Genomic DNA, 24,656 nt, shown 5'->3' with positions numbered 1-24,656 from the left:
AGAATGAAAGCATTTACGATTTCTGTCATCTCCCCAGGATCTCTATATACTGTTTACTCTGCCAGCAATTTGCAATGCTATTTGCCATTCCAATACTGGATTTACTAATGCAGCCCATGCTCAGCTCTTCCTCCATGAGGCTCAGGGTCCATGTGGAATTTTGGGAGCAGTGCGGTGAAGCAGGTTATTTTCCCCCTCAAACCCAAACTGCTGGATAACAGCACTGCAAGGCTCCTCTCACTCTCTGGCCAGGGGTACTCCTGCTGCTTTCCCTCATCAAATCCTGAAGAAAGGAAGCAACTGGTCAGTATACACCAAAACCTCAAAAAATAACACACACCCGCACCCACACCCACACCACTGGATTAGGGCCACATGGCAAGCCTTCTTCTCAAGGAACACATTTTTCTCAGTGAAAGGGGAAGATTTTATTAAGTTAAAAGTTGAAGGGCACAGCAGAGCAGCAGCAGTTGCCACCTTGGGGAGATTGGCTTGGGCGGGTACAGTAGCAGCCTCACAGCTCCTCTTCCCCAGAAAGAAGAAGCCCCATGGCTCTGGGCTCCTGCCAATTCAGGTTCTTTCAGAAGCCAAAACGGCAGTCACGGAGAGAGAACTCGATCACGCGGACTCTTGCCAAGGTGTCCTCTTTCAACCATCTCAGGTAAGCACACCCAAGGCAGATTGCCCTGGTGGCTCCCTCCTATGGCTTGTGTGTCTTCTCTGCAGGTCCCTGGGGATGGCATGGGGAGGCGGAGCATGGTCCTTGCCGTACATCCCAGGGGGACCGTGGAGACATTTGGAAGAGAGGGAATATGGGCCAAAGGTGGCTGTGTGTGGCCAGGAAAAATGGGGCTAGGAAAGGGGAAAAAAACAGGTTCTCTTTTTCAGGTTAGAAAAATGCTGGTGATGTAGTAAAAGTTTTCTTCTTCCTCTTCCTCTCCTTTCCATGGGGAAGAAAATTCCTCTATAAAATATAATTTTCACATATAAAATCCTGAAGAAGGTGCATGTAAGGAGCCAGTCCAAACAACGTGCTCAGGTGTGCAGGCAAAAAGGGTTCATCAAAAAAGCTTTGGGAGGGGAGTGAGGAGGTTGGAGGTGTGTGGGATTCCTCGTCAAGGTGGTAACAGATGGGGATTTAATCTCCCTCTTCCCCACAAGTGAGGAATGAAGCAAATACAAAACAAGAACAGATAACAAATGTAGAGCAGACCTAGAGAGAGATAAAACCAGAAATGATTTAGAAAGATTCCAGTGAGCACAGAAATGCCATCCCTTCAGCTCCCTGGGGAGATGGCTGTCTGGTGCCCTGCTACAGACCCACTCATCTCAGCAAGCGCTGGTGGAGCAGGGTGAACCCAATCCAAGCAAGAAGCAGAAGCACTCTGGACAACAGGATGCCCTCATTCCTGTCACCCTGCTTCCTGCCCCATCTGTGGCAGAGATGCCTGGAGGTGAGCATGAGAGAAGGGCTAGGTCTAGCTGGGCCTGCTTTGATGAAGACCTAAAATTACCGTGCTGTGATAGGGAAGCCACTTCAAAGGTGAAGGGAACAGAAACACTGCCTACACAGGGAATGTGTAACTACCCATGCTGGCACCCAAGCCACAGGCCAAAGGTCAGCTTTTGCCTGGCTCCCACAAGCAGCCTGGTTGAGCAGCAACTGGTGCTGGCTGCATCAAGAGCACCATGAAAAGGGGGCTGGGGCCCTCGGGAGAACATCAGGGACAGCATGAGGGCCAGCAGTGCAGGCCAAGAGGATGGGAGAAGCAGAGAAGGATGAATTTAAGCCTAAAGTTTCAAAACTGAGTGGAGCAGGAGAAACTGGCAGTTTCCACACCCCTGCAGCAGCCAGTCTCGGTCACCTGCACTTGCAGTGGATATCCCAGCATCCCCAGGCTCACCATTACTTGCTGTTGCACAGTGACTCCTTCTCCTGCAGAGCCGCCATGGCCAGGCGCAGGTGCTCCTTCAGCTGCTCGATCTCTCGCTCTGAGCGCACCTTAATGTGATTCAGCTCTGCATACACATCTTGGTATTTCCCTGAGGCAAATCTCTTGTCCTGCCAGGGGAGGGAGAGGGATCAGGCAGGTTGCAGGGCTGATTTTAGGGAGGGTGGCAGCAAGGTGAGCCCAGCAGAGGACCCAGAAGGTGAGGAGGGGAGAGCTAGCCCTGGGTTTGAAGCCCATCCCAATCTGGGCCAGGCAGAAAACATTCAGAAGAGGAGCATGAATGTATCACTTCACAAACACCAGGCCAGGGAAGAATGCAGAGACACTGATCCCACAGCAGCAGGGATCTGCAGCATCACATTTGAGGAGGTGATGTGGGCTTTACCACAGCTTGTGTGCATGTGGGGCAGCCATACAGAAAACATAACCCCACCAGGAATGCAGGCCACTGAGAGAGCTCAGTGCAGCTGCTTATATGGCCAAAATCTTATGTGAGTAAGTTATAAACTCCTTGAGCATCACTGAATTCCAAAGCCTCTTTCAGGTTCCCCTTTGGGAGGAACCTTTGAAAATTCCTCTGAAGGAGCTGTTGCCAGTGGAGGGAGCAGCACACCAAGAAACAGTGCCCGAGGAAACACATCCACTCAGAGAGGGGACAACTAGGGGAAGCAGAATGCCAGGCAGCCTTCATCCAGGTTTCCCACTTGCAGGAGGCAGCCTCCTGTCTTGCCCATGCTTATGTGTGCATACATCTGTGGAAAGCAGCAGCTAAGTCTCTGTGACTCTTCCCTTGTACAAGGCTCAGTGTATGCCAGTCCGTGCCGTTGGAGCTGCTATGTGCTCTGCAGTCAGCAAGCACAAGCAGCACAGATGACAAGAGGGTTTGTCTTGAGCATACCATCAAACCCAGCCAAACCCTGCTGCCCTGCTGCTTCCCTCCCTTCCCTCTCCTGCTCTTTCCCAGTTGCTCCCAGAAAACACTGACCTTTTGCATCATCTGCAGCTCCTCCCGGAGGCACTGCACCTCCTTCTTTACGTACTGGAGCTCATTCTCCTTCACCCGCAGCAATACCTGGGGCAGAGAAGGGGGAGAGGAACCAGAGGTGACTCAAGAGCCACCGCCTCGGAAAGGCCGGCAGGCCCTGGTGCAGGCGTGGTGGTGGAAAAGGAAGGAAAGGCCAGAAGGGCTGGGGCAGGAAATGGCACAAGCAGCCTGAGAGAGCAGTGGAGGAGAAGCTTGCATTCTGCTTCCTGCACCAGTCCATTCATCACCCCCCTCCCACTTGCTCCAAGCCAACGCCATCAAGAGGAGAAGACCCCTGGGACAGGTGGGGATGGAGGCAACGGGGCAGCCAGGGGGACCCCCGTACTTCCAGCTCGCAGGAACTCCGCTCATTGTTGTGTGAGGCGCAGTCCCCAGAGCCCCGTGATGAAATAAAGCTTCGCAGCTTCCCGATTTCATCCGACAGGCGGGTCTGCAGCTCCTGCAGGCAAAGCCAAAAGATGTCAGAGTAGCCATGGCACAGATCTCTTACTGTCCTGACCATTCCACCCTCATGGCAGTCCTTGTTCAGCTTAGAGACCAGGTTGTAATCCCCCATCCATAGGCAATGGCAGCATCTACATCCAGCAGAATACACTCGCCATATTTAATGCCACAGTTAAGACAGCCTCTGACTCTTAATCTTTTTCTTTCTGAAGATAGAATCTCAGAAGGGAAGAAATATGAACAAATAGGGGAGTTTTAACAAGAGGGGTTTGCTGTGTGAGGGAGGAACATGCTCCAAAGCTCCTCTCTGCTGGTAGGAAAGCCCTTCTCTTGCCTGGTTTTTCTGGAGGAGGTCCTTCCCTTCCTGCTGACAGCGTTCCAAAATCTGCTCCCGCTCTTCTGCCTTCTGGGTGAGCTCCCCAATTTCCAGGCACTTTTGGGAATACTGCTCAGAAAGCACCTGCAGTTCCCGCTTCAGTGATTCCATGTCCAACCTGCCAAAGAGGCACCAGCTCATCACTGCCCCAAAACCCTTGACAGCTCCTGGCCTCTGGCATTGCCTTCCCCCCTGCCATGGCCAGCCTCTGCCCACATCAGCCATTAGCACAAGACAATGTTCCCTGAGAACATGAGCTTCAGTTCCCACAGTCTTGCACATGAGTGTGGTTCTTCTTGGAGCTCCAAGCCATGCAGAAAAAATGGAGTTTTCCATAAAGAAAACAGAGGGGAAATAGCTATAGGTATGAGGGAGGTGCTATAGGGAAAAGAGCCAAGCAAGAGACAAACCTCCCTTCCCTACAGCTGCAGCAGCCCTGGGAGCCGCTACTGGGCATCCACTAGCCCTGAGGAAGGAGCTAGGGAAGTGGCAGGAAGAAAAGAGCTGCAGATGGAGTGTGGTGACAGCGGCACAAGGTGGCGTCATCGGACAAGGGGAGTTAGAGAGATGCTTTCTTACTGGTGCTGCTTCTGGAGGGCTTCTGGGAACGAGCTGCATTGCTGGAAGCTCCGTGTCCTGCCCAGCTCCTTATTCATTTCCTCCCGGTGGGCTTTCTTCAGTGCCTCAATGGCTTCAGGGGGGAACAATGAGAAATGGGGAATCAGGCTGTGCCAGCTTCATGAAAAACACACTGGAGAACTGGCTAAGTTCTCACCACTGCAAGTTCCCAGATCCATCTCTGCAGATTCCCTCTTTCTCTTCTTCCTTCAGGGTATTCCCCACTGTCTCCACACTCCAGGATCATCATGCTGCCACGGGGACTAACACAGGGCACTATGGGAGTTCTCTACTACTTCTGCCTTGCCCACCTACAAGAAAGTGCTAGTCCCCTCCCTCCCATCCACAGAGGCATGACCCCATTTCCTCCAGTATCTTTACCATCCCGTCTCCACCAGCGACCCAGGAGTGAGAAGCACCAAAGCATGTGCTCCAAGGAGTGCCAGCCTCAAACCAGTACAGTCAACAGTGTGGCTCCAGATGACTGGCTTCTGGCAAGAGACATTGGGGAGAGGCAGGAGAGACCCAGCTGAGCAGGGGCACACCTCGGTGTTTGCTCCTACCTGCTGCTGTTGCCGCTGCCTCCTCTGCCAGGAGCCGCTCCTTCTCCTGCCGCAGCCGCTCCAGCTCCCGCTGGTGGTGCCTCTGCAGTTCCTCCATCACTTGCTGGTGAGATGACTCCATCTCAGCCAGGCTGCGCTCACAGGCCTCCTATTGTGAGGAAGAAAGGAGGTGGGAGAGACCAGGAGGGAAGATGGAAGGGCTTGGGCCAGGACAGGCACCTGGCTGCAAGTCCAGGGACATTTTGAAAGAAGTGAGACTACTTCCCTGAAGGGTCTTTTCCTTCTGAAAGTGAAGTGGCACTTTAATCACTGAACACAACCATTTGACAGGGACACACATCTTGCAACGCCATTTTGTGCTTTACAGAGGAAGAACATTCCTCTAGCTCTTAAAACTAAAGCAGCAAGACAGGAGCATCCCTCTTGGTCCAAGAGCTGGGAATAACATGCCCGATACCACAGTCCCAACCCTACACCAGGCTGTAATGCCTGGCTGGAAGAGATCAACAGTGGGAACTGCATCTCAGTATCTGCCTTTTAAATGAAGCAATGTTCCCTGGAGTCAATGAAAACTGAGCCTCTTCTCCTGAAAAATGACACGCTGCACTACCCTGTGACCTGATGGAGGCTGCCAAGGAGCCCTCCCCACAGCCTAATGGTTAGGGATCCTCCTCACACAGCACTTCCTCCTTTTTGATGGCTCTGAGACCAAGGGGATGGTTCTTCCTATGCGGAGTGCTATGGTCAACTCTAGCTAGAGCAAAGCAAAGAGGTTCCCACCTTGGTGCTAAGCCTTCACTCTCCCTCTACATGCTGGCAGCACCTTCCTGAGCCTCTCAGGAAGGATTTGGTCACCAACAAACCGTGCCACTATGATTAATAGCCTGGGCCTCAAAGACATCAGCAGAGAGCTAGGAAGTCATCACATCCTCCAACAGCTCCTTGCAATCCTGTTCCTTCCCTACTAAGGACTAAGGCTCATTCAAGAGACACTGGAACATATTGTATGAATGCAAACCCTTTCTGGCTACTCCTCTCTCCTGTGATGAGGGAAGGTGGGAAGCTTCACAGAACAAGAGAGGAAAAGGTGAGGAATCAATTTGGTGATCTATCCATGGACCAGCTGCAACCCTTGGCAGACAGAAAGAGAGAATCCTTTAGGGAAAGACCAGGTTTGACCTCAGACGTGAAATGCTGGCTTTTTGAGCCAAGTTATTAGGAAGATAACAAAGTTCCTCCCCACAGCTTTTGAATTTTATTTTTTTTTTAACCATAAAGAGGCCTCTAAGCTGTAAATATTAAATTAAATTTTAAATATCACAATAACAGAGACCGGCTGGGTGCTACAGGGCTTGTGGGTTTCTTTATCTGTGCTAGGTACAGCCAACTCTGTGGAACTGACTTCACCAGCCCAAATTTCTTGCCCTGCCAACCCCCTCTGCCCTGACATCTTCCAACACATAAGGCCCATCCTGAAAACCCCACTGTATGGTCAAACAGCAGCCTCCACACAGGAAATCCCTGCGGGATGTGACCTTGCTTGCTTTGGATGACTCCACAAGAGGGGAAAATAAATAAACAAAGAGAAGTGAGAGGATGAAACATGAGCAAATTCTGCTTTGCTGGCTCTCCCACGTACTGTCCCAGCAAACGAATGGGCTGCACTGTAAAAGTGACCTTCAAGGCTTGAGCTGTCCTCAGGGACTGACTGACTGACTGCTTTAAACAAAACACACGGGAGTCCCAGTTAGCAAGAACCACATGTAGCAAACCACCAGGGAACGACCAGAGGCTCAGTAGGAAGTTGCTGATCCACTCCTAGGCTGGGGGACAGCTCAAGGACAGCACTGTGCCCACATGCAAAGCAGGACACAGATCCTGCACCTCTCCCCAAATTATCCTTCTCCCCCTTTCTAACCCTGGCCGCTTTAAGGCCAGGCAACATGCACCAGCCTTTATGTAATTAACATTGATTACAAATGGGCACAGTTAGGGTCACCATGGCAACCCAATGATTAGTGACTCCTGCTCAGCAATAAGCTTCTTGCCAGCATTTCCCAGTTTGGTACTGGGACTGACCTCCTGAGCCCTGGGTCCTGCACTCTACTCACCTGTGAGATGTACCCTCGGGGCACATGGCTGTCCCCCTGGGATTTTGCTGCCTCCCGAAGGCTCTCATTTCTGGCCCGGCAGGATTCCAGCTGTGCCTGCAGTGACCGGATCTGTGCCAGGGAGGAGAGAGAAAGATGTTCAGCCAAAGGTGGAAAAGTGCCATGGCCTGACCTACATGCCACATCCAAACCCTGGGCTTAGGAGGGGGGAGGACAACACAAGGCCAATGGAGGCCTCTGCTTCCCCAGTAGCCTGCCAAGAGATCAAATTGGCAAAGCCAGCTCCAGCCTGGTTAGTGCCAGTAAGGAAGTGAGGAGACATCCCAGCTTTCAGAGGTGGATTCATGTTGGAGAAAACCACTATTGCATGGCTCCTTTCAAAGGCTGGCAGGTGAAGTCCTTGCAGGCTTGGGAATAGCCAGAGAAGAAAGGCTGTGAATGTATTCCCAGGAAACAGAGATTCCACACAAGTAGTGCCACCAAATAAATTATCCTGGCCCAAAACATGTTCTGGGGAACCTCTGCAGGTGTGTGCGAGCTGGCCTCTAGTCTGGCATTACCAAGTTCTGAAAGCTTCCATGCACTCAAAGAGTCAGAAAGAATGAACATCTCTCTGAACATCTGCCTTGCTCTTCTGCAGAGCCTCCTGTAGCCAAGTACCACATCAAGGGGCCGGCAGAATCCCAGTTTCAGAGAGGAGGGATGCTCTTACCTCCTTTTTCAGCGCCTCATTGGTGTCTCCCTGCCCCTCCTTGCTCTGGTTCAGCAGTGTTGTCAAGGGCACGCGCTGCAAGTCCTTCAAGGGCAGGCGCTCCAGCTCCAGCCACTTCTTCTCTATCTCCTCATTCAGACGAATCCGTTGGTCCTCCAAAAGTGGAGGAGTGGGGAGGTCCTGCTCCCCGGCCTTGCGGGAGGAGTCTCCTGCTGGGCCATCACTGTTTGGGACCCTGCCATCAGGGGTCTCAAACCATTTCCGCCTCTCCTCTGAACGGATGGCCAGATCCCGCTCCAGCTCCTCATACTTGGGAGCTCGGTCAGAGATCCTCAAGCTCCCTTTCGTCCTCTGCAGGGACCCCTGATTTCCAGGATCTTGTGGCAAGGGGGACAGCTCCACATAGTCAAAGGCATGGCGCTGCCCATCTGCCTTCCAATGACTGCCCTTTGAGCTCCCCTCGGAGCCTGAGCCCGGCTGCTGCTGCTCCTCCGTCTGGAGTGAGCCTTTCTGGGGAATACAGTTACGGAAGTTCTCCTTGTCACAGTCAGGGAGTCTGAAAGCAGAGCAGGAACTGGTGAAGGAGAGGCACCATGTGGGAAAGGATACCAGCAGAGGCACTGCCAACTGCTCAAGGCTCAGACCCTCACCGGGCCCAGCCTTACAAAACCATACCCTCAGTGCAAAGCTGGGCCTATACCATCCCATCCCTCAGGGAAATGGATTTCTCCACCAGGCAGCAAGGATCCACCCTGGTTACAGCTATGCTGGTGGAGAAACCAGTCTAAACTTACGTGGTGAGGCAAAAAGCAGGTACAAGAAAGGGAACCATCATGTTCTCAAGCCCTGTCACTGGCTAGTGTAACCAAACTACTTTCAGAAAGAAGCAGAGAGCAGGGCTGATCTGGGAGTGGTGAGATTTCCAGAGGGGCCTTCCTTGCCCCTGCTAGTGAGGGTAGAGGGACAGCAAGGGAGAAGAGGACAAGCAGCATTGGGCAGCTCTTACTTGGTGACGTCTGGAGCACTAACTGGGCGCACATTCTTCCTCAGGGCCTCGATCCAGTTGCGCCGGATGCCAGAGGTCATCGCTGACAGGGTGAAGACAGCATCCTTTGTCTGCAACAGGGAGGTGACAGAGGCCCTCTCAGCACCCAGTGGATGTGCAGCAGCTCCCTCTTGCTCCCTGAGACCCACAGCCACTCGTATACAGCAGTGCTGGGATGTTAGAAAGGCTGCCCTCTGTCAGGCTCTTGGGGACAGGTGGAGGGGAGGGAGAGGAGAGGCAGGAGGAGTGTTTGAGGAGGATCCTTCATGAGACCATCTCCAAGCAAAGCCAAAAGAAACCTTGTTGGCACACTGGGCCAAACATGCACTGGTGCAGTCCAGCTGTTCAAGTGCCAGGAGTCAGGTGCCAGCACTGGTGTACAGCAGCAGGACACACGGCAACCCAGACCATGAAGTGTCCATCCCTGCACACCCATAGAAATACCATTTCTCATGCTGCCTTAGCAGCCACCTCCTGCTGCTACAACAAATAGCCAAGGACAGAACTGTACTGGGACTGGATCCAGAGTACAGGTTGTCACTCAGAGCATGGTCAACCAGGTTACATCAAGATCTGCAGTGCTCACCACTCCCCCCCTCCACAGCTGTGGAAAAGTTGCCTTGGCCAACATGTCACTTAGAAACTTCTGGCATTTAGCTTGGCTCCTGGATTGCCTCCAGTACAGCCTTCAGCCAGCCCTGCAAAGCCTCCTCCTCCTCCTTCCTTCCTTTGCAGTGAGGCAGTCCCAGAGCACTGTCACCAATGTGTCAAAAAAACAACCTTGGGCCACCATGCTGGCACAAGATCTGCATAAATTGCCTCTCAGCATCTCGGCATAGGGAGGGAGCACACATTCCCAGCCTGTGTCTCTCGGTGCTGCCGCTCTGGACACGCGGTGCCGGACACTCACGTGTATCTGGAAGCCGTAGTTACGCTGCACCGCGAACTCTGTCACATCTGTGCAGGAACGGAGGTCAATTTCTCCATCAAGGTCATCAGCCTGCAAGCACAGCCACCCGCTAGGACATCAGTGCTCAGCCAGCTTTGAAAAAGACCACCTCTGTCTTCATCCCACAGTTCCCTGGGAACCAGGCTCAGTTCCCCAGCACAGCATGGCCTCTTCTAACCTAAGGGCTGCCGGCAGCATGGGTGGAGAGCATATCAGATACCCAGCCATAGGACCAGCCCTTCTCCCCACCTCCCACCACTGACAGTCCCCCCAGACCTTGCCACTCTGCCTTCATCCTCTTCCTCTCCCCTTGGCAAAGAGCAACTTGGCACCTCTGCCATCCTTCAGGAGGACATGGTGCTGCTGCTTGTTCCTGGTCACACCAGAGCTGTGCTTCTCTCCCCCCTGGCCAGGAAGGAAGAAAGAGCTGGCGAAAGGCTGGCCATGCTTACCTCCTCTGCGTTTGAGTCCCGGTAATACCTCAGGCTCGAGTCAGTCAGCACGAACCAATGTTTCTTCCACTGCAGGCGCACCAGGCAGGGGGAGGGAAGGGAAAAGACAGGAGGGAAATGGATAGGCAGTTACCAGGGAAAGCGTAGGAACAAGGAGGAACGCTCCACACTATGACCTCTCAGTCTTCTCCTCCCCCTCCTCCCTCCCAGATCTCCCTCATGACCCTCAGCTGGGAGAGAGGCACTCGATGAACCTCTGTGTCCACTGACAGAGCAAGACACCTCCAGCAAAAGTCTCCCACTGCCTTTCCCAACAGGAGAGACCTCAGTAAGCAAGGAGGAAGGAAATCAGCTGGCTCACCAGGGCTCTCCAGCAGCAGGGAATAGGGGAAGAGGCAGACTCTCATCTGAGGCTTACCTCTCCTGGCTCATCCAGGATGGACATCCATCCCTTCTTGAAATTGAGAAGATCCGGCTGGAAAACAAAACAGAAAATTACTGTCTTAGAGTGGCCCACAAAAGGGCTTTCCATGGCAGGGGGTGGAAGGTGAGTCCCCTGTGGAAGAACAAAAATGGGAAACAGCCTTTTAGGAAACTCATGGGACTATGCAACCCTATGGCAAAAGAAAACTGGGCACAGCTCTCAGCAGCAGGCAGTTGTTCCTGTAAGAGGAAGCAGGAGATAAGGGAAGAGGTTTAAAAAAAAGTAAAGGAAAATATGCAGCAAAGAGGTTTCCACAAGGTCCCTCAGAGGTATTTATTCAGAGAGGTGGGGGCAGGGACAAGGAGAGTGCTCCACCACCACCAGTGGGGCTTGCCACAGAGATGGAGGCAAAGCCACGAAAAACCAGACAGGCCTTGTCTCAGCCCTGGCTCTCCATGCCCCAGAGCTATGTCCCTCCGGTAACTTCATGACCAATCATTTATTAGAAACATAGTAGCTCAGCTCTCACCAAAAACCTACAGGAGGCAATTCAACAGCTGTGAAAATGCGCTGACTTTAAATGATGTGCCCTAGGGCAGAGATGAGGTCAGTGCTTGATCCTCTCCCCTCTCCCTCCGAGGTTCAACACTGAGATTCTGGGGGTTTTTCTCTTACCCAGCTCTTTCTGCTCCCTCTTACTACAGAGCCTGCCCTCTGCCTAGCCACAGCTACAGAAGATAAGGATGAAGAGAATTTCACCCAGGTTACCCTATACCACAAAGAAGTTTCCACACACTCTCTGTCTCCTCCTAACCTCATGTCGCTGGTGCAGCATCCCAACCAGTTTATCTTCTTCCCAAGGTGGAGCACCAGAGAGCTGACTCAGGGGAGCCTTTCTCCCTAGCTTTACCCTCAGCCAAACAGGCTCAAGCTGGTCCCTCCTCCCACCCCTGCTGGCTCCCAGGAAGTTGCACCATCCAAGAATTCAGTCCAATGCCTCTTCTCCCAAACTTCTCCCAGTTTGCCAACCTGCCCTTTCTTCGGTGGCTGAACCAGGCAAGGACAGTGTTGGAGAAGTGATGGTACCAGGGGTCCAGCACCAGACCTGCCAGTCCTGTGGAAGCCACCAGCAGTCCCCACATATCACAACCACCAGCTGAGATGGAGCTGGTGAGAAGGAGGTGGCTCAGCAAGCTGATGGCCACTCCACATCCCCTGAACAAGCCCAGTGGCCAGCCACAGCTGCCCCACAAGCCCAGGTCCCTGGCTGTACAGTCAGGCCAAGCCTTTCCCTGCTTTCATCTCCCTGAGCTGCTGTTTGTGGGTTACACCCAAGGTTATGGGGCAGCAAGAGCCGAGTATGTGCTGGCCCACCTGGCATTCTGGCTATTGGTTCAAGCAGGAGCAAGGAGTCCTGCCAAGGAGAGGTCACTGCCTGCTACAGCTTCAGGCCAGGCCAGAAGCATCCGGCAGTCCTGAGCTCCCTGAGAAGGGAGAGAAACCAGAGCAAAAGGATGTGGGGGGACTCCCAAACCTCACCTCCTGCTGAAGTAACAGGCACTTCTGGGAGCTAGAAGACAAGGGGGATCTATGCATCCTCATCAACCCAGATTTGTGGTGGCTCTACTGCTGCCCTGAGAAAGCATCCCAAAAATTAATTCTTTCTCTGTGGCAGCAGCTCCACCCTTCTTCCCGTTATTCCTTCCAGTCCAGTGACTTAAGCTCCAGCTCTGAATTCAGAGTGGTGAGACGGAAGGAGACAAAACATCAAAGTACAACTACTTCCCTCCTGGGATGCATGTGCGCTCAACAGAAGAGGGAGAGATGGGCAGACTCCATGGAGGCAGAAAAACAATATAGGGAGAGAGTGGGGCTGTAGTACAGATCAGATGGGTCTCATCTTATTGAGGATTTACAGTTCCAAAGCATTAGGTGCCAAAATAATTAATATTAACAGGATGCATGCCGCTGGAAAAACTGCCATGAAGTCCTGCCAGAACTGCTGCCCTAAATGGAGTGCTGGGCCCAGAAAATTCCCCTGGAGGGTTTTTCCCAAGCAGGCAAACTGCACAGGGTTTCTGCTTTCCTTGCCAGCCCTAGACACAGAGCTGCAGCTTTACAGAATTGTCTTTGAACTATTCTTGTCATAGCAGGGTCAGTACCATAAGTTGAGGCCTCAGTTGATACACAAAGTGCTTAAAGCCACTTTTCTTCCCTTCCTCACAACCAAATCCAATTTCCTCACCCAGCATAAAAAGCTAAGGATATTGTCAGAGAAGAGTGCAGGGTTCAAATAGAACTCATCATCCAGAGGAAATGGCCCAGCAGTGGGAGGAGGAAACATCCAGGAAAGCTGAGCTGCTGGGAGAGATCCGGGTGCCAGAGATGCAATGATGTGGCAGGATGCACCTCTGGCAAAACGCACGGCCCTGCAGCTTGGGGCTGCAGATGGCTTGGGAGGTGGTGGCAGTGATTTTGCCCAGTTGCATCCATACCCATCAGAGTTTTATGATCACAGCTGGCCAGGTAGAGGTACTGAAGGGGGTCTCAGGTAGCTGGGGACATAGTTGATATCTGGAAAGACTGGCTTGCAAGAGCAGGTTAAGAAGCAGCAGCTGCCTGCTCTGGTTGAAGAAGGGCTACAGGGAAGGTGATAACAGTCTGTAAGTATCCGAAGAATGTAAACACCAAAGAAGGAAAAGGGACATGGTGGGAGCAAAGGAATGGCTCCTGGGTAGTACTGAGGTGCCAGGATGAATAAGTGGAGAAGAGGCTGCAGAAGGCTGAGAAAGCTCAGTGTCCGAGCAGGATAGTCAGGTGTGTCTTTTCATCACCGGCCTTTGCTGTCACCGTGCCTCCTTGCTCTTCCCAAAAGCTCCTCAGCACTACAGGTTCTGGGGCACTGCTTCCTCCCATCTCTGGGAGATGGTGCAAAGGGCTCTCAAGCCTACCGGAAAGCACAGTGTCTCCTTTCCTCTAAAAAGGGAACCCGCTTCATAAGGCGTGGGCCCCAAGCCAAAACACAAAGCAAAACCGCTCCAGCTCGGTTGGGTGAAAGCAAAATCACTCCCAGGCTGAAGCACAACACATGGAGCTCCCGAAATACACGTGCAGTTAAGAGCCAGCGGGCGACGGGCTCTTCCTCTCTCACCGCCCCCGTACGAAACGCCGGCGGGCACAGCCCAGCCTGTCACCTCCATTACCCCACTCGCGGCCGGCAGCCGCCTGTGCCAAGGAAGGCTCGCCCCAGGGGTAGGATGCTCCCTGGCCCAAACCGCATCTGTTTCACACAGAGAGCAGGAGCTTCCCACGTCCAGGGGGACACCAGTTTCGCATGCGACTGCGGTCATAGGTGCGGTGAGCTGGCCTGACCTCAGCCCGGTCCACGCTCACGCTTATCGGGGTGCGGTGGTGCCCACGGGGGCCGAAGCGGCCACGGGGAGCTCTGGCGGGACCACGGCGGTGATGGAGAAGGGAGCCAAGGAAGAACCGCCACAGCCTCGAGTCCCGGGGCCAGAGTCTCCCAGGGAGCGGCGGCTCCAGAGACCCCCGGAGGCGGCGGCTGACAGCTGGGGTCCTCCACCCCCTCCCAGCCCCGGGATCCGGAGGAGGAGTCCCCGCTATCACCGCCCGCCAAGCCCCGAACCCCAAGTCCCGACTCACCGTCATGACGGGGGCGCCGCTGCCGGCGGGGCCGGGGTCGCGGCGGGGCCGGGCGCTGGCAGCCAGGGTGGCGGGACGGCTTCAGCGCCCGGGCGGCTGCCGCGGCCCCACCATGCCCGCTCCCCGCCCGCCCCGCGATCCCCGCGCGCCTCTTGCCTTTTTTTTTTTTTTTTTTTTTCAAAAGGGAAAAAAAAGAAAAAAAAGGAAAAGGAAAGGGGGGAGGGGGAAAGAAAACCACCCCCCAAAACTTTTCTTTCCTCCCCCCAGAACTTCCTGGGAGGACCCGGGCAGGCCAATGGCAGCCGCCGCCACCGCCCCGACCGCCCGCAGCCAATGGAGCCGCCGGGGCGGGCGAGGCCGCCGGTCCGCACGGAAAGGGGCGGCGGCCCCGGGGCGTTGTGGACGGGACGGGCGTAGCGATGCTGGGGCTGAACCGTGTCCCCTTCCCTCTTCGCTGGCCCGGGAAAGGCGAAGCCCTGAGAGGCTCGAGTTCAGGCGCTGCTGCCCCGGGAAGGGACTGCCAGGAGCCTAGCCCTTTCCCCGGCAGGTTTTGCGCTCAGGCTGGGGTTTTTCGCAGGCAGGGATTTTCAGCAGTGCACACAATGGAGTCCCTCGCCATGGCTCCTGGGGCTACTCGGTTTTGTCCAATCAACTGAACCTCTCTGGGTTCTCGTGGCAGCGGTGGTAGGAGGTCATGGGGAGAATCCTGGTGCCCCTGGAAAGCCATGCCACCTGGCCTCTCTCAGGAAAGGGAATTGCTAGAGAGGGTCCCAAAGGAAATGGGGAGAGGGACTGTGCATCACAAAATGCCAGGCTCTACTTTGCAATCACACCAAGATGATGCTTCTTGCTGCAAGGCAAAGGGAAGGTGCCAGAGCTCAGTGCTGAAGAAACCTGGCATAGGTGGAGTGATCTGGCCCCATTGTACAGAGTGAGTTCAGGGCTTTGGGCTCCTCTCTGGTCTGAGGCAGGGAAGTGAGGGAAAGGGTGTCACTCGTTTCAAGTTTCAGAAGCCTTTCACAGCCTCTTTCCTGGCTGCGGTTTGTCCTTGTATAAAGAACAAAGCCAGGTCCTAGCAGAGGACGACCTGGCTGAGATGACTGATGTGCACAGAGGGAGACAGAGGCAGGAACTTGTGTGCAGCTGCCAGCTACATGGGCTCCCGGAATACTTTCTGCAGCCCTCCATAGCTGCTGCAATGCCAACACAGTACAACCTATCCTCTTTCACACCATTAAAGCCCACTTCATCTCTGTAAAACCCTCTGTTCCGTCACAGCACTGGCCAATAATAAACTGAAGGAAAGCAGCTGTACTGAGATTTTAGTCCCAGGTCCCAGGTCTGTTTGCCCTTCTCTGGCTTCATAAAAAGGTTCTGTGCTCAGTTTCCCCATTTGAGAAAAGGGTGAAGGACAAAGTGAAGGGTAGTGTTAGTGAGCAAGGCATTCAGGACATCATGGGAAGGCAGCACCATGCTGGACCCACTCAGGTCAAGTGTTAGAGACTTAGGTCCTGCCCACAGTGACCCCCAGAGAAGGGCAGCTGCCCTTCTTCACAACTCCCAGGGCCTGGCCCCTACCTTGTTGTGCTTCTTACTGGCATTCAAATGTGGCTGTGGGCTTCCTGAGGAGCCAGTGCTGCTTTGCGGTGGGAAGATGCTTCCACCCAGCTGGGGCTGCAGGGGAGAAAGCAGGAGCTGAAGCCATTAGGGTTTAGTCCTCACCAGATCCTAGCATCTCTCTCCTGGTGTGGGCCAGGGAAGAAAGCATCTTCCTTCCTTCCTTCCAGTGCCAGGCGGACAGTACAGTTTCCCTGGAGGATCCCAGGGAATCAGGGTGCACAGAATTGCAACCCAGGGGACCCACCCAGTCTATGCTTGCCAGTTTTAGGCCTTGCAGGGTCCCCATCACCTCTGCCTCCTGCCCTACTCACATGGTAAATGAGAAGACTCTTGTTCCCCCAGTCAGTTTCCAATGGCTTCTCACGGTTGTGTGTATGTCGTGTGTGCTCAGGACCCTTCCAGTCCTCCTCCAGATGCTCTGCTGGACTCTCAGCCCTTTTCCAGCTGTCATCCAACCGTAGTCCCACATCCAGACATCTAGCAGGGTTTTTCCAGTCCCTTTCCAGCTGGCGCGTCACATCTGCATGGCACACGGGCATCTCTTGGCGCTTCCAATCCTTCTCCCACACCTGTGCTTGGTGGGCATTCCCCCGGCCCCTCCAGTCCTGCTCCAGTGGTCGTGTTGGGCTCATGGGGCACAGGGGCTTGTCTCGGCCTTTCCAGTCACTGCTGGTGCCCTTTCCAGGTTGGGAGGATGTCAGCTTTTCCCGGAGGCCCTGCCAGCTGCATTTGGATGGCTTCCTGGGCCCTACAGGGTGCTGCGGCTCCCCTGGCTTCACTCGTTGCCTCTCTGTCCCTCGCACCAAGCTGGGAAGCGAGATGTCCTTTTGGCTTTTCCGTGTGCTCTCTGTATGTCTCCCAGGACTGAGGGCCCATGGTGGTGTCCCTACCCGGCTCAGCCTGACATTATTTGAGCCCTTCCCAGCACCTGTGGAGTGCAGGAAATCCCCTTGGCTCTTCTTCTCCAGTGCTTGCCGTATACCCCCTGCTTGCCAGGTGGCTCGGCCCCTGTCTGAGTTTGGGGGGCGGGCAGGCTCCCCTCGGCTTCTCCAGCTTTTCTCAGTGTGACAGGGAGGGTTCATGGGCTCCCCTGCTCTCCTCCCCGATCTGCAGGCTGGGCTTGCAGAGCGTGGGCTTCGGCTGCCTCTCTCCAGCAGCCAGCCAGGGCTGGCAGGACGTGAGGAGTCACCCCAGGACCTACTGGCCTTCTCGGGCTGCCGAGCTGGGCTGGGGGAACGCCGGGGCTCCTTGGGGTCTCTGCTGCTGTGCTGCTCGAGCTGCCAGGAGAGTCGCTGACCCTGGGTCACAGGAGAGAGAGAGCAAGGAGTCCTCTTAAAAAAGTGCCAATGAGCAGAACAAGACGGGATTGGGGCTGGAAGGTGATTTGGTTAAATGGTTCCCCAGAGAGCAGTTGCATTCCTGTGCATGGAGCCAGTCCATACTTGAGAGAAGCCTCTTGCACCTAAATGGTGAAAGGGCTGCTGCATTTTAAGAGCCAAGGGTCCCAATCCATGTCAGAGGGAGAGCTGGGATTAAAGGGAAGAGGGAGAAGGGGAATGAGAGAGAAGTGTGTGGCAGAAGTAGAGGAAAACATGACAGGAAAAAGCAACTCAGCTTGCAGAGCTGGGACGAGGTTCTGCTGTGCAGCCAAGCCTCACCTCCCTGGGCAGGTTGGGGCTGGACCGCCTCCAAGTTAGATGGCCTTTGCTGGGTGGCACTGGTGTCTTGCCATCGAGCCGGTCCACACGGCCTTCCTCCAGAGCCTGGAAGGCCTCCAGCGTCTCTGATTTCCTGTGGGCATACACAGTTGGTCTAGCTTTCACCCTGATCAGCTTGGAAGCAAGGCCCCTGCAAACCCTGCTCCACATTAGCCTGACCCCACAGACCTCCACCTGCCTCAGACACTGTGTGCACCGTAGCATCTCCCTGTCCCCATCAACCACTTCAGCTTTCATATCCTGCTGCCTCATCCATGTCTTCTTCACACATTCCTCAAGCTTCCCTCCATCTTTACATCCCATGCACTTGCCCAGGATACTTTTCCTGTCCCTCTTTATGTCCCCTCCTGCACTTTGCTACCAGTACTGGAGCTGCTCTTGCTCCTCCAGCTAAAGCCTAAAGAGCTACTGATACTTTCTGGCATCCCCCATCATTTCCTGGGTGGCTCCTACAGTAAATGTGGAATCCCTGGGAAGCTATTGAAGCTGGGACTGGGAATACCTCTTTCCTTCCCTTTTTACTGTGGGAAGCCCTGCTTTGCAGTATGTCCTGCAGCTTCCAGAGACTGTGAGAATGAGGAAGGTGGGCTGCTCCCTTCTAGCAGTGCAGCTTAACTTGACCTTTCCAAAGGCTTCAGCTGCCCATGTGCCGCAATGGAGGAGGCTCTGAGCCTGGATTCAACCCTTGCTTTGAGGGAAATTTAAGCACAGCTGAAAGCTGAGCTCTGCCATCTAGCCTTGCCTTCCCCCTGAAGTATGGCGATTCAGAGGTGGGGGCCCCCCAACAGCATAAAAGGGCAATCCCCTGCCCACTGTGGAGTCCTGTTACTTCTCACCTGCGTTCACATCCAAATATCCTCTCCACTTCCACTCGGCCAGGGCTGAGTGTCCGGGAACCATAGCGGTCAACAGCATCCCGCTGGCTGAGGCGCTTGGGCTTGGGCAGATCTGCAAGCACCGTGTACTCCTGCCTCTCCAGTCCATGCTGCCCCTCAGCACCCCCACTGGCAGAGTGTCCGTGAGACTCCCAAACCCGTGGGCCAGAGAGGTGCCCACTGCCACCCAGCAGGTCACTGCGGGCCGGCAGGGAGCCAGCTGAGGCATGTGGCAGGGTGGATGCCCAGGGAGGGTCAGTTTTTCGGTGCTTTGGCCAGCTCTTCTCGGGTTTCTGTCTGGCAGGACGGTGCTCTGGGACGGGGAGAAGGCCGTTACTGGGGGAGGCGTGAGCGACGCGGGATGCCACCACATCCACGGCAAAGCAGGTCTTCGGAGGAGAGCTAGAAACGGTCCAGGAGGGCAGAGATAAAACCCAGACTCCCTCGAGACAGGGTGGGAGCACTGGAACACGGCACTTTGAGTTGAGGGCATGCCAAACCATGCAGATAGAGAGCACCCGAGATGCCCACAGTTCACAGCCAGAACACACACAGATAGACTCTCACATTGTGCCCATGGATGTGTTGAACACTTCCTGGGACTAGAATTGGATAAAGAGATGCTAAATCTAAACAGAAATCTGCCTTGAACCTCAGAGACCCCTGGATGGAAAGCAAACCAGAACAAGGGTCTCACACAGGAGCAAACCAAGAGTATACCTGCTTTCAGTGGACAGATTTCCTTCCTAAAGCCCTGGACTTCAGTTCTCACCCAAGATCCAGAGGGAACAGGCTGAGCCCACCTGGGTCTGTCTGCCTGTGGGGCTCGTGACCGCACCTCCTCCTTATGGCCCAAGTAGCTCATCATGTCTCGTTTGCCTGATCCCAAAGTGTTGTCCCACAACCGGGTCATTTCCCCTTCCTGGGAGACAAGATAGGGCACATCTCTGCAACGGGGACTAATAGCTTTTGTGGGCTGGAAGGAGGTAAAAATATATTTGAAAACTTACAACCTGTTCAGCCCAAAGCTGCTGGCAAAAAGGAACCAGAAGAGGAGCTGTATGAGTGTAAGATAATGCCAGACCAATGATGGCAAGAAACAACATAGAAAAATCCACATGGGAGTATCCAAGAGCAAATCTCATAAGCTCTTTAGTGGGACAGCCTCCTTTGTGGGGACTAAGAGTCTCAGCTAATCCCCCCTTGCATCTCAGGACCTTAGTATCATAGAATATCTCAAGTTTTAAGGGACTCATAAGGATCATCAAATCCACTTTCCTGCACGTCATGGGCTCCTTCTTCCATCTGCCCAAGGCAGGAGAGGCAGAGAGGCAAATCCAACATGTCTGTGTGCCCAGGAACCTGCTGAATGGGCCCAGCAAAATTGGCATTGAAGGGCCAGGGGAGCTGAGGAGACCAAAATAACCCAAACCACAAGAGATCCCCGTCTCACCCTGGCAAGCGTGGAGTTGGCTTCGGCACAGGTGTTGGGGTCGGTGCCAGTTTCTCTGTGCTCACCCTCAGCTCCGGGGCTGAGTGGGGGATATCGCCTGCTCTCGTGCCAGCTGTGGGGCGGGGAGAGAGGACAGCTGGTGGTCAGCACAGCCCGCAGAGCTCAGGGGCGAGTGACAGCACTGGCAGCCCAAGCCACACTGACTCACTCTCTACTGGATGGGTAGAGGCTGGCAGAGCCCCTCCTGAGACCACTAGCCTTGCTCTGGAGGGAATGAGGATGAAGGAGATTCTTTCAGGGGCCCCCTGACCTCTCCAGGGACAGCCCAGAGGAATGGTTAGAGGGCATGGAGGTTTCTCAGTCCTTTTTCCCAGGCACCAGCTTGCAGAGCATCAGGGAAAAGGGAGCTGATTTCCCACTGCTTGGCTTCCCACTTTCCCTCTCCGTTCTTCCCACCAAAGGGGCTTGTTGGAGCAGCAGGGCTCCTGGCTGGTACTCACCGCTCCGTGCCCTCCGCCGGGCCCACACACACGTATACCTCACACTGTGGGGCTAAAATATGGAGGGAGTCCCAGGGTTCTCCTGGGACTGCGTCGGTGCAGGGATTGTGCCCTGGAACCTCCGTGGCATGATCCTGCGAGAAGAAGGGGTGCAGTGGTGCTGTCAGCGTGCCAAGGATGAGGATAAAGCTGCCCCTTAGAAATGCCTGCTTCTTCTACCTCTTCTGAGAGCAGCCTGGCCTCCAGGGCTCTTGATATCTCTCTCAGCCCACCGCTGAGGTTTTCCTTCTACATCAAAGAGCCAGAGAGGCCCATCACGCTCCTATATGATGCTGAATGTTGCAGACATCCCAGAGATTTCATGCGTGGGTGAGGGTTCAGGGAAACTGTTCCCCCCCCGTGTTGGCACTGATGCTGCTGGTAGCTTCTCTCCCTCACCAACAGGATAGCTCAGGGAGAGGAAGTGGAGCCAAGAGGAAGGAAGATTTTTGCAGAAAAGGCTGTAATCCCAGCCTCTGCCTCTCTCTGTGAGGGCTTGCAGGTGTCTCAGCATTCTCCCTGGCCCCAGTTACCTGCGGGGCTTATAAGCAGCAGTGGGGGAGGCTCTCGAGAGCCAGCTGTCTGCACCGCCTTCCCTCCAGCGTCTCTCCTGCACCAGGATTCGCTCAGAGGTGACAGCTCTGAGCAGATCGAGGGTGAAGGGCTGAGGTAACCTTAGAGGGCCCAAGGCCAGGAGGAGAGGACGAGAAAGAGAGAGGGAGGCTCATTACTATTTCATCATCCCTGGCCAGTTGCTCCTGGAGCAAGCCAAACAACACGAAACCCGCTGTGAACATGAAACCAGCTGTTGCCCAGTCGGAGACAGCCAAGTAGCTTGTGTGTCCAGCCCTGTCCCAAAGGATTGTGTTGGATCAAGGTATCTGGAGCCCAAAAGCCCATGAGATTTATCCCTCTCCTGTCTTCTCCTCTGGGAACAGCCTGCTGAAGCTGCCTCAGGAACAAAACTGAGCCCTGGCCCCAAGCCAACAGCTGAAGCCACAGAGAATCGACCAGGACCATATTTAAGGTGAGGCAAAGCTGTAAATGCCAGCAAGTGTCAAACAGAGATTAATACAGGGTGGGTCCCTGCTCTGCTAGTACTCAGTGCACTCCTTTGCATATGTGACACTCCTGCTTTCCTTTCCAGGGTGTATTAAGCCCCTTGTATCCAGTGTCCAGAACTTCCCTGCTAAGCTTGGTTCCTGGCTTTGGTCTGGCACAGTTAAATTAAGCATTCCTATGCCTGGAAAGACTCTCTGCCCATAGAGGTTTTCCCCAACAAGGAATCTAGAAATCCTGGCTGAGCCTTTGTCCTAGGGATTTCTGTCTCTAAAAAGGCAGCTGAAGTCCCAGTATAGAAGCGGCCCTTAATGAAGTATCCATAGCCTGCAGGTGGGATGGAGGAGCTCACCTGGATAGCATGCTGGTGAGCCCCTGCGGCTCGGAAACAGTGCTGGCACAGGCTCTTTGCAAATACGTTGGCTTCAAAGTTCATGCAAGGCACGTCATCCACTGAACCAGACATTGTGCATAACAGGGATGAAGATCTTTGGCTGGTGGGCAACTGGCAGGCGCCAGCTAGGAGAAAAAGGAGGAAGGAATAGCAGCAGAAGAAGCTGTGGAAGCAGGAATGTTATTTCCAGACTGAAGATTGCTGCTCCCAACTGTAAATACTCTAATCAAAGGGAACCCGGGCCCAAGGTGATCTATGTAAATACAGGTAATAAAAGAAGAATGTGCTCTAGCAGGGACCTCTTTTAGAAGGGGCACGGCACCCTGAAACAACTCCTCAGTTTGAGAGTCCTTGTGAACAGAGGGAATGATGTACATTTCCTGCTATTTTGTTTGATGGAAATGTTCTTTCTCTCTTAAAAGGCACAAAAACTAAACCTTTCTTCTTAATTATATTGGTCATAAAGCTCTAGGCAGCTTAGGAAATTTGGAAACCCACTGAGACTCTTCTTAAACTTGTTAATCCTACTAAAATTTTGAGGCCTGTAGGACAGCAGACTGCAAAACTGTGAAGGTTAACAAGCATTGCTAGCTTGACAGCTGGGATCCACACTTCTGTTTTTTGCAAGCATCCTGCCCACCATCACCTCCTCTGTCCTGCAAGGTTTGAGAGTGAGCCCTCGGATCTGAGGAGCTGATCTTAGCTGGGAGGGTTCTGCCTAATTTACCTGGAGGAGGCACCAACAGGACAGAGATGAGAACATGCCACTGGTGCCCTAAACATGGACATTTTAGTCAGAGCAGATCAAAGCTATGGCTGCTCCTCAAAACAACCAAGACCAAACGTCAATGCCAAAAACAAAGCTATAATTTTTGTTTGTCAGTGCACTCATTTTCAGTACAGCAAGTTGCACTAGGTGCCAGCCTTGCAGCATCCCTCACACTGGGGCGTGTTTGCTTGACTTGTTCACACAAAATGCTTGACAGGAGCCTAAACACTCCCCTGCAGCACAAAACACGCCAACATCGCTGCCCATCACTGCCGACGGACTGCCACTCGTGGCTGGAGCCCCCGGTACCCTACTGCCTGATGGGCAAATCATTACTCCCCACAGCCCTTGGGGCCTACTGTCAGGATAATGCTGTGATCCCCAGGGCCTCTGGTATGCATGCAGCCGGCCGTGCTCAGTGCTCCCAGTACCTCCCAGTATCCCCAGTACCTCAGCTTCCCTATGGCTCCCAGCACCTCGCCGCCCGCCGAGCTCCCCCCTCAATGAAGCTCGCCGTGGGAACCGCGGGGAGACCCCCGCCCCCTCGCCTCTGATTGGCTGCCGCTGGGCAGTGATTTGAATACCGCCTCCTGAGTGGCTGGCGGCGGCGCGCGGCAGTGGCGCCCCCGGGCGCGGGCTCCCACGTGTCGCGGGCAGCGGGCGGGCGATCGAGCGGGCGGGACAGGGCCCGGGGACTGGGCACCCAGCCCGCCCCCTCGGCTGCAGCTCCCCAGAGACCACCTCACCGCCTGCCCAGGGGCTTCCCCAGTGCTCCCCGCAGGCAGCACCCCAAGAGGTAGTTTTCCCGAAGCCGAAACAGATGCCACAGCATCGGACTTACCCAGGAGCACGGACAGAGCGAAACGCCACCGTGTCCCAGCACAGCTCCAGCAGAGGATCATGCCTACCCACAGCACTCGGAGATTTGTCTAACGTGGGCTTTACCTACCAAGCACAAGCCCTACCTGACCCTCACTATTTCTAGAAGAACGCCCTTAAAATCTATCTTCCACTGCTCCTTCTACAATTTGAACTCCTCCTCTTCCGCGTGCTGGTGACAGTTACAAAAAATTCAATTTTACTTTTTGTTTATTCATTAAGGCCAGTCTGCAATCCACTCCTCAAACCTATCTACCCCACACAACCCATTATTCAGCTCTCTTTTAGTCCCTGAAAGTTCTCATCAATCTCCCAGTAACTTTTTCCCTCAAGTTCGTTTCTGGAACACAATGCTGGAAGCAGCAGTGTGACTGTACTGACTACAGCCTTTAGCTTGATGCACTACAAAAGCAATAACTACAGTGCACTGATCAGCACACAGCTCATGCACACATTGCAACCATTCCTCCTTTTTGCTGTGCTCCAATTTTCCCCCAACTGTCTGATCTTTTTGGCTTCCAGTCTGCTTTTGATCCTCTGTAATCCCAATTATATTTTTGTGTGTGCGTGTATGCGGAATTGTGGTCTAGACAGTGAAAGCCATCATGCATGGCATCCCCAGTGTGGCAGCCCATGTCAAAGCCCTGCATCTCTGTGTGAGCCTGGAGCATGTGTACAGCAATGCACAGGTGCCGGAGGTGACCCAGCTGCAGAGCCACGCGTGAAATGCCTGTGGAAAAGGGGATTCACAGGGAGCTGCTGGTCTGGAGCAGCAACTGCCCTAGCATGTTGATTTTTGCAAGTACCTTACATTTTGCAAGTACCTTACATTTGGAAGCAGCCTCCTCCTGAGCAGCTAAGGGGGGAAAAACACCCCAAAATGCTCAAATCCTTCTTGAAAACAAGTGGAAGCAGTGAAGAAGAATTTTAGGCCAGAGTCCGGTATGAACTGTGATGTGTCTGGCAAACACTTCACTCACTAACTTGTATGTGAAA

The 24,656-nt window shown here is 54.0% G+C and overlaps 1 protein-coding gene across 2 annotated transcripts; it reads right to left on the bottom strand.

Annotated features, from left to right (window-relative positions):
* Positions 1-403: 403 nt before the first annotated feature.
* On the bottom strand, positions 404-16,621 carry TRIOBP (TRIO and F-actin binding protein). 2 transcript variants are annotated; one of them, XM_083860347.1, is made up of 14 exons: positions 16,286-16,621; positions 10,686-10,742; positions 10,268-10,336; positions 9,777-9,866; positions 8,828-8,937; positions 7,822-8,377; positions 7,110-7,220; positions 4,999-5,146; positions 4,397-4,508; positions 3,776-3,935; positions 3,323-3,436; positions 2,938-3,024; positions 1,905-2,062; positions 404-1,213 (listed from the first exon to the last, which is right to left on the bottom strand). In XM_083860347.1, the coding sequence occupies exons 1-13, from the start codon at positions 16,604-16,606 to the stop codon at positions 1,907-1,909; spliced, it is 2,091 nt and encodes a 696-aa protein (XP_083716473.1). In that variant the 5' UTR covers positions 16,607-16,621; the 3' UTR covers positions 404-1,213; positions 1,905-1,906. The 2 variants fall into 2 exon arrangements, with proteins under 2 accessions (XP_083716473.1, XP_083716474.1); XM_083860348.1 differs by lacking the exon at positions 16,286-16,621 and adding an exon at positions 14,355-14,805.
* Between the last annotated feature and the right edge of the window lie 8,035 nt (positions 16,622-24,656).

The sequence above is a fragment of the Zosterops lateralis genome, assembly GCF_965231275.1.
Source record: "Zosterops lateralis genome assembly, chromosome: 4".
NCBI classification, from domain to species: domain Eukaryota; kingdom Metazoa; phylum Chordata; class Aves; order Passeriformes; family Zosteropidae; genus Zosterops; species Zosterops lateralis.
This window is presented reverse-complemented; position numbering and strand designations above follow the sequence as displayed.